The 16,253-nt window shown below is 40.3% G+C and overlaps 1 protein-coding gene across 1 annotated transcript; it reads left to right on the top strand.

Annotated features, from left to right (window-relative positions):
• Positions 1-7,103: 7,103 nt before the first annotated feature.
• On the top strand, positions 7,104-16,038 carry VMA21 (vacuolar ATPase assembly factor VMA21). Its single transcript, XM_074277064.1, has 4 exons — positions 7,104-7,416; positions 13,380-13,489; positions 14,011-14,192; positions 15,747-16,038. Exons 1-3 carry the CDS (start codon positions 7,364-7,366, stop codon positions 14,151-14,153), a joined length of 306 nt encoding a protein of 101 aa, XP_074133165.1. The 5' UTR covers positions 7,104-7,363; the 3' UTR covers positions 14,154-14,192; positions 15,747-16,038.
• The last annotated feature ends 215 nt before the right edge of the window (positions 16,039-16,253 follow it).

The following is a 16,253-nucleotide window of genomic DNA, read 5'->3' as shown; positions in this document are numbered from 1 at the left end:
AGGACCAATACAAAAAAAGCAAAGAATAAACACGGAGAGATCCGTTTCACAGAAGAGAAAGGATGCTTGGCCTCTTAGACTAGACCCCTATCCCCAGAGAAGTGCAGGAAGAGGGAGATAAGTAGCCAAACAGCTGGAATGACTGATTAGTCCATCACTGAGAGCCCCTGACACCAAAGGGATTTTATCAATTCTGAATTCCTCCATATCTGGTCGACTCGATAGGTATATTCAAAGGTGTCTGGGGCCGCTTGCTCCGGATTGCCACGTTTGGAGCGGGCTTCGGCTTCCTTTGTGTCTCAAATGAAAAACCTGCAGCCCAACACCACCATCTGCGGAGAGATTTGGACTAGCACAGACGAATGACCAGAACGGAGTCTAGGTCAAGTTAGAAAGCTATTGAGAAAGTAACAGGGATGAAAAGGATGGGGGTCTCTTCTGGACTTCCCTTTTAGGAGGGGAGGAGAGAGAAAAGGAAGAATTCAGAGGACTGGCAAGCTTCAAGTGAGAAAGCCCCAAACACTCATTCGTCATGGATTCAAGGCCATGAATTACACAGGATTTCCTTTAAGGTATTAAGGGAGTGGGAGAAAAGGTGGCTGGTGGGGATGAGCCAGGATTGAAGGCCAGCAGGTTGAGATTCAGCAGGAGGACTGGCAGGGGGCTGGGCAGGAGAGTCAAGGATTGAGAATAATATAGAGTAGACCTGGCTTACCAAAGGATTTTAAGCCCCCAAACAGGAAAGAGACCAGAGCAAAGGCCATCCTTTGCTAACAAAGTGGAAAAGTCAAGGATGCGAACATCTCAATAAAGAAGAATGAAGCAAAAGGGCTAAGGAGATGGTAGGTTATTCTTGAGGGCAGCTTCAGACTGCATTTCCCTTCCCTATGCCCCTTTATTCTGCCTTTAAATGGCAACCACCTAGGTTCCTTCCACGTGGTTACTCTGTTCAAAAGGCAGTGATAGGCTATTTCTTTGCAGGTCCTTGGCCATCCTTTCTCCCCCCCCCCCCCTTCCCCACACTGCCTCTGCTTATCAGCTTCCCTCTTAAAATAATTTGATTAGCGCTGCGGGATGCTAAAGCACTCTGCTGTACATTATACTTGGGCAACGGATTATGTTGTTGGCACCAATGCCCAATAGTTTTGAAGTCATTTCTTGAGGTGTTTCCAACAATCCTATCTTCCTGTAAATCTTCTCCCATCAGGTAGCAGGCCAAAGCTGCTGCCACAGGTTGTACGATGATTGTATAGACTCAGAGAGGCTATTAGAGCAAAATAGAATAGAAGCACTTATGACTTTTTTCCTATTTCCAACTTGCTGTCAGAAACCTGTAGTGCCTCCCTCTCCCCATCAAAGCTGGGAGGGATCTAGCAGATGGTCTCATCTGACCCCCCCACTCCACCCACCCATCCATCCATCCACCCATCCACCCATCCAAGGCAGTTTGGTGATCTCTAGCTCATCTTGGGTGCCAATGCCCCTCAGACATTTTTTTCTTCTTCAGAACAAGCAGTCAAGAAAAAAAAAAAAAAATCAACCTTCATGTCTTAAGAGATATTTCTACCAAGGAAAGTAAAAGACAAAACTATCATGATGATTTATCATCAAATCTCAAGAGTTTGGGGTGGGGGGGAACCACTGCTGAAGTCCATCTGGTTCAACCGGTACCGGAGCAGTAATGCCCTTCTCAATATCCCTAAACAAGTAGCTGCCGGGCCTCCATTTGCAGACCTCCTGTGATAAAGAATTTACCACTTGCTGAGGCAGCTCGTTTACCTTTTACGCAAATCTAATTATCAGGAAGTTTGTCCTTAGGTAACTTGGAATTTGCTTCCTGACAAACGAACAGCTTTATATTCTTAAGTTTCTTCACTGAAAGCCTTAAGAAGCAGGGCTAGCCAAAGGAGAGGAGCAGCGGCAGAGGCAAGGGAACAGAGGTCTGCAGACTGCCACCAATTTGACCACCAGGCAGGGTGTAGCCATTGTGCCAAACCCAGGCAGTATGGCAGAGGAAGGGCTGCTTAGGAGCAGCAGGCACAGAGAGCTTAGACTTGAAGGCAGGAAGATACTCAGGAAAAGAAACGAAGTTCTTTCAGCGCTTGGCTCAGATAGCCCTGATTGACACTGGGTCCCGTCACAACTTTGTCACCCACTTGTACTGGGAGCAGCTTTGCATGTCCAAGACAGTGACTCTCAAGCCACTTCTCCCACAATGTCAAAGTTGTAAGTACCTCAGGACCATCTATTCTGAGCCACATCTGAACAAAAATCCTCCAGCCTTTCCTTGATGCTCTCCAGGGATGAGCATCTTTTTACATCGAGGTGACCCATGCCACTTTTTTATGGCTCTTATTGTTGAGAAACTTTCCCCTACAATCAACTTAAATCTGCTCCTCTGCCTCTGACGTCAATTCCCGCAGCTATTGTTTGCTATTCAAACACTGTCCCCTCCATCCATCAGCCATCATCTCTTCTGTGGGCTAAGCCTTCCATTCTTCCTATCGCTCCTCAGATGGCAGGGTGTCAAATCCCCTCACCATCCTGCCTGCCTTTTCTCTAGATGGATTCCAGCTTGTCAATATCTCCCCTAAAATGTCACGCCCTGCACTGATCACAATGCTCCAGATGTGAGTGGGCCGACCAGAAGAGAGTACAGCAGGACTATCGCCTTCCTCATTTTGGACACTGCGCTTCATTGCAGTCTAAGATCACATTAGCATTTTTGGCTGTCCTTTACCCAAGCAGCCACATCCTGGCTTGAACTTCATCTGGAGGAGAGGGCACAGGACATCTCTGAAGTCTGAATTTTAAGGAGACTAAAAAAAAAAAAAAAAAAAAAAAAACTGTTCAGCACTCTTCACTTTTAGAAGAGGTCACTGAAATATGCCCTTCCCTTTGGGGGCCTTTCTGCTAGCCTCCCCAGCTCAGTACTGTAATGGCCTCCAGTCTCCCCTCTGAACTTGTCAAAAAATAGCTAATGAACAATCTGCTCATACCACTCCCCTGCTTTAATAATACACCACCACCACCACCACAACTGTGGTTTTCTGTTCCTCTGCCTATCATTTACAGCACTTGACAATTTATGTTCAATCTTCTTCCACCTTACTCATTTCATATCCCAGCCAAAAATCTTCAGTTCCCTGCCCCCTTGTTTTTGCAGAGGCGGTACGGTACCCCTTGGACTGGGCTAAAATTTTTCCTCATGTCTGCCTTGCTGAATCTTTATGTTCTTTGGAGGCTTAGTTTAAATGCTACCACCTCTATGACCCCACTTTTAGAGTCGAGTGTCTTTTGAAACCTCCCCCAATTTTTTCTTCACCCTCTGCCTGGATGATCTCTTCTTTGTTCCCATCTCACTCTTCCTCATACTTATATACTTGTTTATAAATCTCTGATCCCCACTAAGATTACATTTCTCTCAGCACCTTGGGGTGAGATTAAACCTTATCACACATAAGGTAGCAAGTTCCAGAAAAACTGCTGCAAGCTAAACTAGTAGAATTCTAGTTTAGAAGACTCAAAGGAACTCCTTAATTAACGAAACTTTATGAGGAATCTCTTCTTTTTTGTGAAATGAGAAGCTGGGGTTTGTAGGTGATAGAATCTCTATTTTGACTTTCAAAAATAATCTGATTTCTATTTCTCAGCCTCACTTATAACAATCTACACCCCCCTCCTGCAGTCTACTTTGAAATTGATGCAGTACACATTTCCAATTAGGATTCTAGCCAGCAGGGATGTCCCTGGAGATGTAAGGGGAGGAAAGGGGAATGGAAGTGAGAGGGAGAGGAGAGAAGGTTGCAAGGCTTGAGCAAAGCACACTTTATCTTCTCAGTATTTAACATTTTTATACAGGTGAAATCTCATTACAGTGACCATTTGAGTCACTCGAGGGTACAGCAAGAAGAAACAGGAATACAAAAGTCTTTGTTGGGGAGAAATAAATATAGAGAGAGAATTGGGTAGCAGGGCATGGTGGCCTCCCCTCATTTATGTCAAAGTCTTCTTCCAAATATAGATTTTAGTTTCCATCAAGAAGCATAGGTATTCAAATGTATGAAGTAGAGCTTAAGAAAAGAAAAATGAACACGTAGGATGAAGCCAGAGCAGACTGCAAATGATTATTACAAGTCTGTAGCCCTGGGTTATTTACTGATTGTTAACACCAACCCAAAGAATGTTTATATCAACTTTCCCCCAGTACTACCCACATCATCCTTGTTTTCGGGTTCCTTTTACGAGACAGATTTGCTGTTATTTTTGTCATTAAAACTATATAATTATATTCAATGTTTGTGTTTCTTGGCTTTGCTTTTTTTCCCCCCACTCTGCATAATTTCATGTACATCTTTCCATTTCTAGTTAAATTCTTCATTTCATCCTTACTTATGTCTCATTCTGTTCCTATTTCATCATTTTTTCAACCATTTCCCACTGGACAAACCAGTCTGTTACCCCCCTCTTTTTTTTTTTTTTTTTTTTTTTTTTTGCTACTCCCAAAGCATAAATGTATTTGATGCATATAGATTGAGCTGTCTTCTTTTGAGTATTTATAAAACATAGGAAAACTAAACATACAGTATTAAAGGTTTTTTTTTTTTTTTTAACTCTTTCCCCCTTTTCCTGACTATGAGTTCAGGCCCAATAGCCTTTTTTTTTCCCCCCACAGCTCCTTCATTTCCCCCCAAGTTCCCCAAGGAAAAAAAAAAACTTGAAGAAGGTCCTAAAAATATTCCCGAGAGGTAGTTTAGCTTTTCCTAGCTTCTGTTCAATTTTCTCACATGAATTTAGGAGCCTTATCTATTTGCAATATTCAGTGAGCAGGTGGTATAGGAAAAAAAAAAAAAAAGAAAGAAAAAAAAAAAGAAAACTCTGGAGAGTAATGTTGTCTACGTGACCAGATTTCCCAATATCTTAATTTTGCCTTGTATTATTTGTGAATAGTTCCTTTCCTTCCTTCCTATCAGGAACACCACCCTTAGTGCAGGAGGAAGAATTTTTGGTAGAGAATAAGTAGCAAGTAAACCCCGAGCTTTTAATCTCCAAGATGCAGAAAGCTTTGATTTATATTTCTTAATCAAATTGCAGAATTTTCCAAAGAAATCCCAATTGCTAATGCAATCTGTTGTACTCATCCCTGAAATATAACTTTTAAGCTATCTGCCTTTTCTTTTCTTTTTTTGATATTTTCTTTCCTTAATTTTCTTTGAGAAGCTTCTAAATGCAACCCATTTTTCCTTTCTTCCCCTTTTGTAAAGCGGCTCCAAATTTTACCCACTATAAAGAATAGGAAGAATAGGAAGAAAAATTCAGCGTCTTTAGGCTTCTTAGTAGGATGAGACTACTTAGAAAAGAGGAATTGAGATTGTTTGGTAGAGGATAGATAAAGTAAACCCCGAGCTTTTAATTTCTAAGATGCAGAGCTGCTTCCTGCATCAAATAAGCATTTTCTAAACAAATCCCAATTCCTAATGCAGTCTGTTGTACTCATTTCTGAAATATAACTTTTAAGCTATCTGCCTTTTCTTTTTTTTCTTAATTTTTTTTTTTGGTATTTTTTCCTTAATTTTCTTTGAGAAGCTTCTAAACGCAACCCATTTTTCCTTTCTTTCCCTTTCGTTAAGAGGCTCCAAAATTTTACCCACTATGAATATAAATTTTACCCACTATAAAGAATAGGAAGAAAAGTTCAGCGTCTTTAGGCTTCTTAGTAGGATGAGACTACTTAGAAAAGAGGAATTGAGATTGTTTGGTAGAGGATAGAGAAAGTAAACTCCGAGCTTTTAGTTTCTAAGATGCAGAGCTGCTTCCTGCATCAAATAAGCATTTTCTAAACAAATCCCAATTCCTAGTGGAATCTGTTGTACTTATCCCTGAAATATAACTTTTAAGCTATCTGCCCTTTTCTTTTCTTTAATTTTTTTCTTTTTTTGGTATTTTCTTTCCTTAATTTTCTTTGAGAAGCTTCTAAACGCAACCCATTTTTCCTTTCTTTCCCTTTCGTAAAGAGGCTCCAAATTTTACCCACTATAAATATAAATTTTACCCACTATAAAGAATAGGAAGAATAGGAAGAAAAGTTCAGCGTCTTTAGGCTTCTTAGTAGGATGAGACTACTTAGAAAAGAGGATAGATAAAGTAAACTCCGAGTTTTTAGTTTCTAAGATGTAGAGCTGCTTCCTGCATCAAATAAGCATTTTCTAAACAAATCCCAATTCCTAGTGGAATCTGTTGTACTCGTCCCTAAAATGTAACTTTTTAAGCTATTTGCCTTTTCTTTGGGCATTTTCTTCATTTTCTTTTTGAAGCTTCTAAACGCAACCCATTTTTCCTTTCTTTCCCGCCCTTTCCTAAAGCGGCTCTAAATTTTACCCGCCAATCTATAAAGGATAAAGAATAGGAAGAAAAGTTCAGCGTCTTTAGGCTTCTTAGTAGGATGAGACTACTTAGAAAAGAAGAGTTGAGATTGTTTGGTAGAGGATAGAGAAAGTAAACCCCGAGCTTTTAATTTCTAAGATGCAGAGCTGCTTCCTGCATCAAATAAGCATTTTCTAAACAAATCCCAATTCCTAGTGGAATCTGTTGTACTCGTCCCTGCAATGTAACTTTTTAAGCTATTTGCCTTTTCTTTGGGCATTTTATTTCCTTCATTTACTTTAAAAAGCTTCTAAACGAAACCCATTCTTCCTTTCTTTCCCTTTCCTAAAGCGGCTCCAAATTTTACCCGCCAATCCATAAAAGATAAAGAATAGAAAGAAAAGTTCAGCGTCTTTAAGCTTCTTGGTAACATGAAATTTAGAGAAATTTGAGATCGAGATTTTAAACAGAGAAGAAAAGAGAAAGCACTTCAGGTACAATTCCTGAAGACCTCGGAGGAAAGAGAAAATTACAGAGAGAAAGAAGTTTGATCGAAGAAATCGAGGCCGGGAGCCTGGGGCCTCACGAGGCAACTCCCAAGGATTAGCTAGGCGACCACCTCCCCCCGACCACCTCCCCCCTCCCAGCGCTTAAATTCGGCAGCTCCGGAACAATGAGCTGCACAAGGCGGAGTGCGCGGCTATTTAAAGCCAATTCGGTGTGGGCGGGGCGTAGGAGCAGGCACAGGCGCAGGCGCAAGCGCCGGGAGCACTACGTTACCCAATGTTCTGCGCTCACGTGACTTCAGCTCTTCTGTCCCTCTCCCTTCGCCAGGCTTAGGGGCCGGGCTCGTGCTGCCACCGGGGGTCAGCTGACGGGGCGCGCTCGCGGAGGGCTCCGCTGTGCTTCCCCACCCCCAACATTAGGTAGAGGACCAAACGCGTAAGCGAGGCAAAGTCTCTAATCGTTGCTCGCCTTGCGTTACACAGCACAGACCAAGATGGAGCGGTCCGAGAAGATGACGCTGAATGTGGTGCAGCCGCCCGAGCTGAGGTAGCCAGCGCGGCCGCCCCGAGGGAGAGCCTCGGGCCCCGGCTCCTCTCCCCTTTCCAAGGGAGCCGGGCAGGGGTGGGGGTGCGGCTGGGACCCGCCTGGCTGGGGGGAGGAGGGGAAGGGAGAAGGCAGGAGCCGAGAGGTGGCCTAGCTGCCCACGTGCCCTACCTCCGCCAGCCGGACCCCTGCCTATCTAGGGCCGGAAGCCCACTCGAGCTCTCACACCCTGCTGCCTTACTCTATAGTCCTTGTTGTTGTTGTTATTGTTATTATTGTTATTATTATTATTATTATTATTATTATTTCTTTCTGAGGCAATTGGAGTTAAGGGACTTGCCCAGGGTCACACAGCTAGGAAGTGTTAAGTGTCTGAGAGCAGATTTGAAGCCAGGTCCTCTTGACTTCAGAGTCACTGCTCTATCCATTGAGCCATCTACCAGCCCCTAGTAATCTCTTCTTAAACGACCTCCCAACTTTGTGCTCTGAGGCCTTGTGAGTGTGCTGTCACCACACCTTGGCATCACAAACTACTTTGAAGCACATCACTTAGGTGAGCTCCTTGAGCTTTAATACCATCCTGTAAAATGTGTACAGATGTGCAAGTGGAAGCTCATGCAGCTACTGAGTATTAGTGCAAGAATTCAAACCCGGGGCTAACTCCCAGGCCAACAGTCCACAATTTAAAATCTCCGAGATGTGTGGTTAAGGGGATCAAGGTTCAAATATAGGTCTCTTCCTGTATCCTGTATGACCCCTAATAAGTTACCTACTCTGCCTTTTTTTTTTTCTTTCCAGAAATAAAAGGGTTGGACTTGGGGGTTCTAATACAGCCCGAATTTATCCACCAAGAATCCATAGAAGCCTGTAGCCCTCAAGAACAAATCATTTTCACTGCCTCTTAGCCACTAGAGTTCTCAATGAGAAAGCTGAGAGAGCCCTATTCAAATTAAGGGCAACTTGTTTGCTTTACCAAGCATCCAATAACCTACCCTTTCTATAAATATGCAGAAGTGATTTTCAGGTGAATCCACCTCAAGCTTGCTTTTGTTTTGTTTTTGTTTTTTTTTTATTAAATCTTTTTAATTTTCAAAACATACACGTGGATAAGTTTTTTCTTCCTTTAGAGAGAGGGTGGGAATGACAATTGAATGTTGTCTTGCAAAAAAACAAATTTTTTTAAAAAACATCTACCTTAGTGTATTAGAACACCTCTATGCCCCATTTTATTATAGAGCACAAGGTGTGTCAGGGCTTCCTAAGCTGAGAACTTAGAAGGTTCTAGATTTAATCAGTAAACATTTGGCAAGTGCCCGCTATATACCATACATTGTGTAAGCTCTGGGGATGTCTTAAAAGAGCTCACAGACTTGAGGAGGGGAAGACAGTGTGCAAAAAAATATATGAAGATATTTATGGGAGAAATAAGAAAGAAGTAATGGAGGGAAGGAATTGGGGAAGGTTTCCTGTACAAGGTGGGATTTAAAGGGAAATCAGGGGAACAGGAGTCAGAACATACTGCTTTTCCAGCAATGGGGCAGGAGGGGACAGACAATGTTCAGAGCTGAGATGGAGTGTTGGTGAAAAAGTGAGAAGACCAGTGTCTCTATGACATAAACTTTAAGAAGATTGGAAAGGTAGGAAGAGATGGATTAAGAGCATTTCGAATGCCAAGGAAAGCGTTTTATATTTGTTCCTGGAAGCAGTAGGAAACCATTAGAATTTATTGAGTAGGGGGTGAGGGTATGTGAGGGTATGTGTGACTTGGTTGAGCCTGCATTTTGGAAAAATCATTTTAGTGCTTGAATGGAGGATGGACTAGAATGAGGAGACAGTTATTGTAATGGACCAAGAATACTGACGACCTGTACGAGGATGGTGGCAGTATCAGAAAGGGGGTAGAGCATATTTTAGAGGTGCTGCAAGGATAAGATTGATGGGTTCTGGGACCAAATTAAGAGAGATCAAGAATTTTTGGTTGGGAGTCTGAAGGACTGGAAGGATGGTATTGCCCTCTACAGTAATTGGGAAGGTGGGAAGGAGTAGGAGGAAAGATAAGGATTTTTTTTTTCTGTTCAGACTGAGTTCAAGGATCTATTGGACTTTGTTTGAAATATCTGAAAGACAGTGGGAGGTAGATTTGAAAATCATCAATATTGATGGTCATTAAATTCATGGGATCTGATGAGAGATCAAGTAAAATGAGCTATTAGGAAAAGAGAAGAAGACCCAGACAAACCCCAAGGGAGGCCTATTTAGACTTGGAAAGGATCATATCTAATTCAACCTCTTCCCCCCTTCTCCTCCCCAAGGCAATTGGGGTTAAGTGACTTGACCAGGGTCAGACAGCCAGGAAGAGTTAAGTGTCTGAGACCACATTTGAACTCCCGTCCTCTTGACTTCAGGGCTGGTGCTGTATCCACCGTGCACTGAGCTGCCCCCTAATTCAACCTCTTATTTGACATTGGAGGAAACTGAGCCTCAGAGAAAAGATATGATTTGTATCCATTGTTACACAAATATTAAATAGGAGAACTAGGATTTGCCCCAAGTCCCCTAATTCACATCTGAAATCTTTCCTTTGTGTGCTACATAATTCCAGCAGTGATGGGCTTTATGCCTGTTATCCAGGGACCAAATTAAGTGTTAAAGACTTTTTATCACCATATTGACTGCTAGGTGATTAATCTTTTGACTAGAGCAGCTCCCCCAAACCAACCAATGCCTTATAGAAAGATTCAAAAGGGAGCAGTCATTCACACCATTGAAATTATTAGTCTTTAACGTATTGAAGCAACCAGCATTTTGCAGACTAACTTTAAATTCTTGTCCACCCCCTACGCCTCATTCTTGTTTCCACCGAGTTCTACCAGTAGTGACTTTTATAGTAGAGTCAAATTTTAATTCAACAAACCTCCATTTTTTCCTCAACCCGGATAAAATCTTTTTTTTGGGGGGGGAAATACTGAAAACCTTTGAAATAGCAGAGGCACCAGTTGAAACAGGTTGGAATTTAGAGGTATCTAGAGAATTAGTGTGTTTTTATCCTGGACTTTCCAAATCTATGCAGAACCATAATTTCCTGGTCACAATCCGAAATACTGCTGATAGTAATTTTCAAACATGGCAAAGTGGATAATAAAGACAACAATTGAAAGTATCTCAGAGTTATAGAAAGATCTATATTGCTATTGCTTAAATGAAATAAGATTGCCTTGTTTTTACTCTAATTTTTTTTGTAACAGCCACATTATAGTAGGTTTCCAATTATATTACTTGATAATCATTTCAGCCACTGCAGATAGTCTTTTTTATATTAAACATATGCAGTTCTTTTTTTTTAATGGAAGCTTTTTATTTTCAAAACATAGGCAAGGTTAATTTTTCAACACTGACTCTTGCAAAACCTTGTGTTTCAATTCCCCCTTTTTCCCCATCCCCTCCCCTAGATGGCAAATAAGCCAACATATGTTAAACATGATAAAAATAGATGTAAATCAAATATAGGCATACATATTTACCTTGCTGCATGAGAAAAATCAGATCAAAAAGTTTATAAACTGACAAAGAAAATAAAATTCAAACAACAAAAGAATGAAAATGCTATGTTGTGATCCACTCTCAGTTCCCATAGTCCTCTCTCTCTGGGTGTACATGGATCTCTCCATCACAAGATCTTTGGAACTGGCCCCTGCAGATACAGTCTTAAAACAGCAAGCATGGTAGTGGCAATTCCTGTTAAGGAAACAAGTCATTTTTGTTGTATTGGAGTATCTTGTGCCACCACTTGTCATTTATAGTGGCATGGTATCATGGGAAGAATTTTAAATTTTGTGTTAGCAGATCTGAGTTTGAATCTTGGTTCTGCCACTTACTAGTAATGTGACCATGAGCAAGTCATTTGAATCCTTTTGAACCTCAATTTCTCAATCTTTAAAGGGAGAGAATTGTCCCAAATGATATTGGTGTTCTTTTTTCCAGTTCTAATTCTTAAGGTTTGTGTCCCCTCTAGGTTTTTTGCCACCCCCTTCAAGTTCACATATGTTAAAGGTAAAACCCAGCAGCTAATTGCCTTCAGCAAATGGGCATTATACTTGGTTCTATAGCCAACCACTTTAACATGGGTACAGTTGTTCAAATGACTGGATAGGGTAGGGAAGGGTTCGATCAGTATACTGTGTCATTTTGCCTCCATGGTAGCCATCGCATCACTGATGTGTGTATTTCAATGAACCTCCACAACTAAGGCAAGATAGGGCACTTCAATTCGCCCAGTCTTAATCTAACTCTAAGGTCAGCTCTGTGGAGACTGGCTCCCATTTCTCTCCACAATACCTGGCACTTCCCAAATAGGGACCAGTTGATTGTCTTCTCCTTTTGGTAACAGACTATAAGCATTTGCTCAAGGTTCAAGTGATGGGGATGATGTTTTAAAAAAAACACCTAAATACTTTGATTTTTAACACAAATATCCCAAATTCTCAGACAATTCTACCAAGTCACAAATTGCGATGTCTTAATAGTTGTAATACAGGCGAGGTGAAGAACTATTGAGTGCAGAGTGATGGAATTCTTTAACACCTTTCAAAGACCAGAAACTAAATTATTTCCTATCTGAATCTGGGGAAGGAGTACCCTCACTTGAGAGATCACACATCTTTGACAAGTTGATATATGAAGAAGTAGAAGAACAATATGACCAATACTTATGAAGGTCTTTGTGGTGGGGGAGTCTTAACCTTTTTATATCATGAACCCCTTGGGGGGTCTAGTGAAACCTACAGCCCCCTTTTCCAGAATATTTTAAAATGCATGCAATAAAATAGGGACATTACAAAAGAAACCAATCCTTGAGATATAGTTATCAAAATGTATTTTTTTTTAAAAGTCACAGATCTCAGGTTAAAAACTGCTACCTTAATACATCCACTATCAAATCTTAAATCAAATCAAACTTAGTCTAATGGTGGGATATATCATGCAAAGAGATCATTATATGCGATAATTCGAGGGGGTGCTGATACCAAGGGGAAAGAGGCAAAATTCATGTGAAAAAGTTAGATGCACTGGCTCAGGGATGGGTATGTTTGGCAGAAAAGTTTAGGCAGTCTGAGGCTGAGCAAATACAGCTTCTGTGAACACCCACACTCAGGCAGTTGGGTCATCTAGAAGGGGAATGACATTAGGAAAACAAGTTATTGCCAAAGTCTCTGCTATAATGTCATCGTTGAACTTATCAGTGTTTTCAGTTTGTGATTGACATTGGGTAGCATGCAGCATAGACAGCATGGGTGGTGTCATACTTAGCAGGAGCTCCTGTTCCTCCCTGAACAGTGACTTATTCTAGTGGGATGAAAAGGCAGTATCCCATGCTCTTCAAAGTCCCTTCCGGCTTTGACATTTCCTGGTTACAATAAAACTTTGGATTTTTGATTTTAAAAAGGTTTTAAAGCTGAATACATTTAAATTTCAGGATTTTTGTAACTAAGAGCCACTTTTTCTTGCTCCCACCCAATCTCCCATACCTCAAGCTCAGGTTGTATAATGGAAAATGGTGGGGGAAGGTTTGCATCACTATTAATGTGCTTTACAATATTGAACATAGCTGCTTTGTTGAACGAAGGCTTTTTGTATTGTACTGTATAGTTATTTGTTTGAAGGGATGTTAAGGAAATGTGTGCAATATTCTGAATGACCCCAATCACTCCACCTCTTTCATCTCCTCACCACTTAATCAGCTTGCCCTGTATTGATTTGCCCTTATTGATATGTTGCTTTGGATGCCTTCATTAGTTGTTTTCCATCCATATCCTCTTCCTTAAATAGATTTGAAGTTCCTTAGACACATAGGGCTTGTCTGGGTCTGTGTGTCAGCCTGAAATGCCTAGCATGGGCTACCACTGGTATGCAATACTGCATTATTGAGTAGCTTGACTTTTATCTGTATATACTTTTGTCCCTTTCAGAAATGACGGTTCATTAACATCGACTCTGAAGACTCTTCTGGTTTTCACAGCTTTAATGATCACTTTACCTATTGGATTATATTTTTCTTCTAAATCTTATGTGTTTGAAGGTAATTCTAAACCTAGAAAACCAGACATTTTTTTTTCATAACTTGTTTGTGTACTTTGATGGCCCATTTTATACTTGTTAACTAAATACTCATAATTTGGTTTCTTTAACATTCTGTGGCTGTTTTCCCAAAAGTCAGATTGCTCTTAGTCCCTTCCAGAAAGGCCATTTTTTTTGGTTGTTTACTTCATTTGGAGCTTGACATCTTACTTATTGATCGTTTTCTGCAAAATGGCTTAGTTTAATCTTATAAGTTGTCTTTGGTGTCTCACTGGGATCAGGCTCTGGCATAGGAGGCAGGAGCTAAAGAATGCCCCTTTTACAGACATTGGAAGAGAGTAGCTGAAGTCCTAGAAAAAGTTCTAGTTGTAGTTCTCCTTCAGAATAATTGTCTTGTCTTAGTGGGCCTGGTTACTTCACAGACCCAAGCCCCCCTATCAGGGAGCTAGCTCCACAAATAAGAGGATCACTGTGTATGTTCGAGTCTGAGACAAAATGTGTGTGTTTTTGTTTCCCTTCTAGGTGCCTTTGGGATGTCCAACCGAGATAGCTATTTCTATGCTGCAATTGTTGCTGTTGTTGCCGTTCACATGGTATTGGGGCTGTTCGTCTATGCTGCGTGGAATGAAGGCACACGCCAGTGGCGGGAAGGCAAACAGGACTAACGAGTATCACCTTTTGATAATGAATAAATAAGAAAATAGGTACAGAGTATGTTTATGATTAGGCTAAAATGCAGGGAAACTGCTTAAGTCAGGCTCTGTCTGAGCAGTCATACTTCTCATAGTACAATAGCTTATGAAATCACTATCACTTCACTAATATCATGCTAGTGCAAAATTATAAGTTAGAAAGCCAACTAGCTGGACTTGATAGGCAAAGAATTTCATCTTTTTAATAAAAAATATATTTTCTAGTGTTTAGTTGGATTGTTCACATGATTGTTCAGGACACATGCAGGTTTTATCAGGCAAATTAAACTGCATTTTACATTGGAAATGAGTAAAAGCTGCTTAGGTCATTAGATTGCATTGTTTTTTATGTTTTTTTTTGGTTGTGTTTTGTGTTTTCCTTTCATGTAGATAAATGCACAGGTTTTAGACACTGATGTTAATCTTTCCCTGAGATGTTGCACATTGATTTATTCCATCATGTGAATTTTTCAGTACATTATTTTGGATAAAACTGGAATAAATCATAGCTATTCCTGCAACTTGGATTTTTTTACACTACACTGAATACTAATTCAACAATAACTTGTTTTAATTTAAAATAATTCAATACTTTGCATAAGTACCATCTAGTGAATAAAACATTCCTGTTAGCCTGAGGCCAGGTGATTTTTAGTCACCTGAGAAGAACAGCCCTATGAAAATAGCAACTGTTAACTTGGGTCTCTTCTATGAGAAGGAAGTTCCATTTAGTAAGATATTGGTGAAGTACCTGCTGAGTCATATGTGGTGCTTGCTGGGCCTACAGAAATTTTAAATTGATAATTGTTCTTGCTTGAGGATGAGGAGCACGGTTCATAGCACTGGCATAATGAAGATGCCTTGGGCTAGTGTTCTTTCTAATCATTTGAAGTTATTAGTGCCTAGTATTTGTGGCCATTTTCTGATTTTAGAGAAATCTTTGATGTAAGCAAATTAGAAATTCACCCAATTCTGACTTCATTGTTTCTCTGGTGGACATTTTCATAGATCCTTTTGTTACAGGTCAGTCTCATTATGGATTTTTTTTTTTTTAACCAGAAATCAGTTTTCAGTATCGGAGTTTCCTGTAGAGAAAGTTTGGACATGGACTTATTATTCATAGCTTGCCTTTCTTCTTGGTGTTTCCATATAGAATTGCAAGTAGTTTTGCATAGGAAAAGTAAACTGAGGAAATGAGAAGATATGGTAAAATATAAAAACCAGTCAAAGGAATTCAAATTGACATGCTTAAGAAGTAGCACAATGTAAAGGTGTCTGAATTTATTGGACAGCTATTTTTGCCCTTCTGTACAGGATCTCCTTCCCACTTCTCAATGAAAAGTGGGGAACCTGGAGTTTCTGCAGAGACTTCCTTTTTGGCCAAGAAGAGCCTTTGATTTCAGTTGCTTCATCTTAATCAGAACTCCTCCTTATTGCCTACATAAACTATGCAATTTCTTTTTACGTCATTCCTAGTTTTTCTTGTCATATGGGAGGGAGGTGTTTTCTTTCCTTTTTTTAAACTGAGTTTCCAGTGTGTGATTCAAGTATTCTTCTTTTCTGCAGTTCACAGGTGTTCACTTAAGGTATGGGATCCCTACTCTTCATCATGTCCTTGTATAAGTTGGTGAACAGAAGAAAGTCACTACTATTAGAATGAGGTCCTGAAAATTGAAGAAAAGAATGAATAAAATCATCTTGTTTTCCAAGAAACTGTTTTTCTACTGCATGCCTGTAAGAATATGTCTGTCCTTTCTCAAGTAGGGTTATTTTGGAATGTACTTTACTGAAAAGATCCTTTTACACAATGTATATGCCTCCTAGAAAACATCTTAATAAAGATTTGTTATGAACCCTTGCAGATATTTAAAAACTTGTTTTATTACAAATCTCAAGGAAGAGCTGATTGCAGATAACTGTCAAACCCTCAGTTATTCACTTATCACTCTCTACCTCCCTTTTCTGAATGTCCCCATTATGCAGAAAATGAAAAAAAAAATCCACTTTTGCTGCTGGATACCTTTATTCTCATTAGCTATTTAATTGAATACCATTTTACTTGTGATATTAGGC

The sequence above is a fragment of the Sminthopsis crassicaudata genome, chromosome X (genome assembly GCF_048593235.1).
Source record: "Sminthopsis crassicaudata isolate SCR6 chromosome X, ASM4859323v1, whole genome shotgun sequence".
NCBI lineage: Eukaryota > Metazoa > Chordata > Mammalia > Dasyuromorphia > Dasyuridae > Sminthopsis > Sminthopsis crassicaudata.
This window is presented reverse-complemented; position numbering and strand designations above follow the sequence as displayed.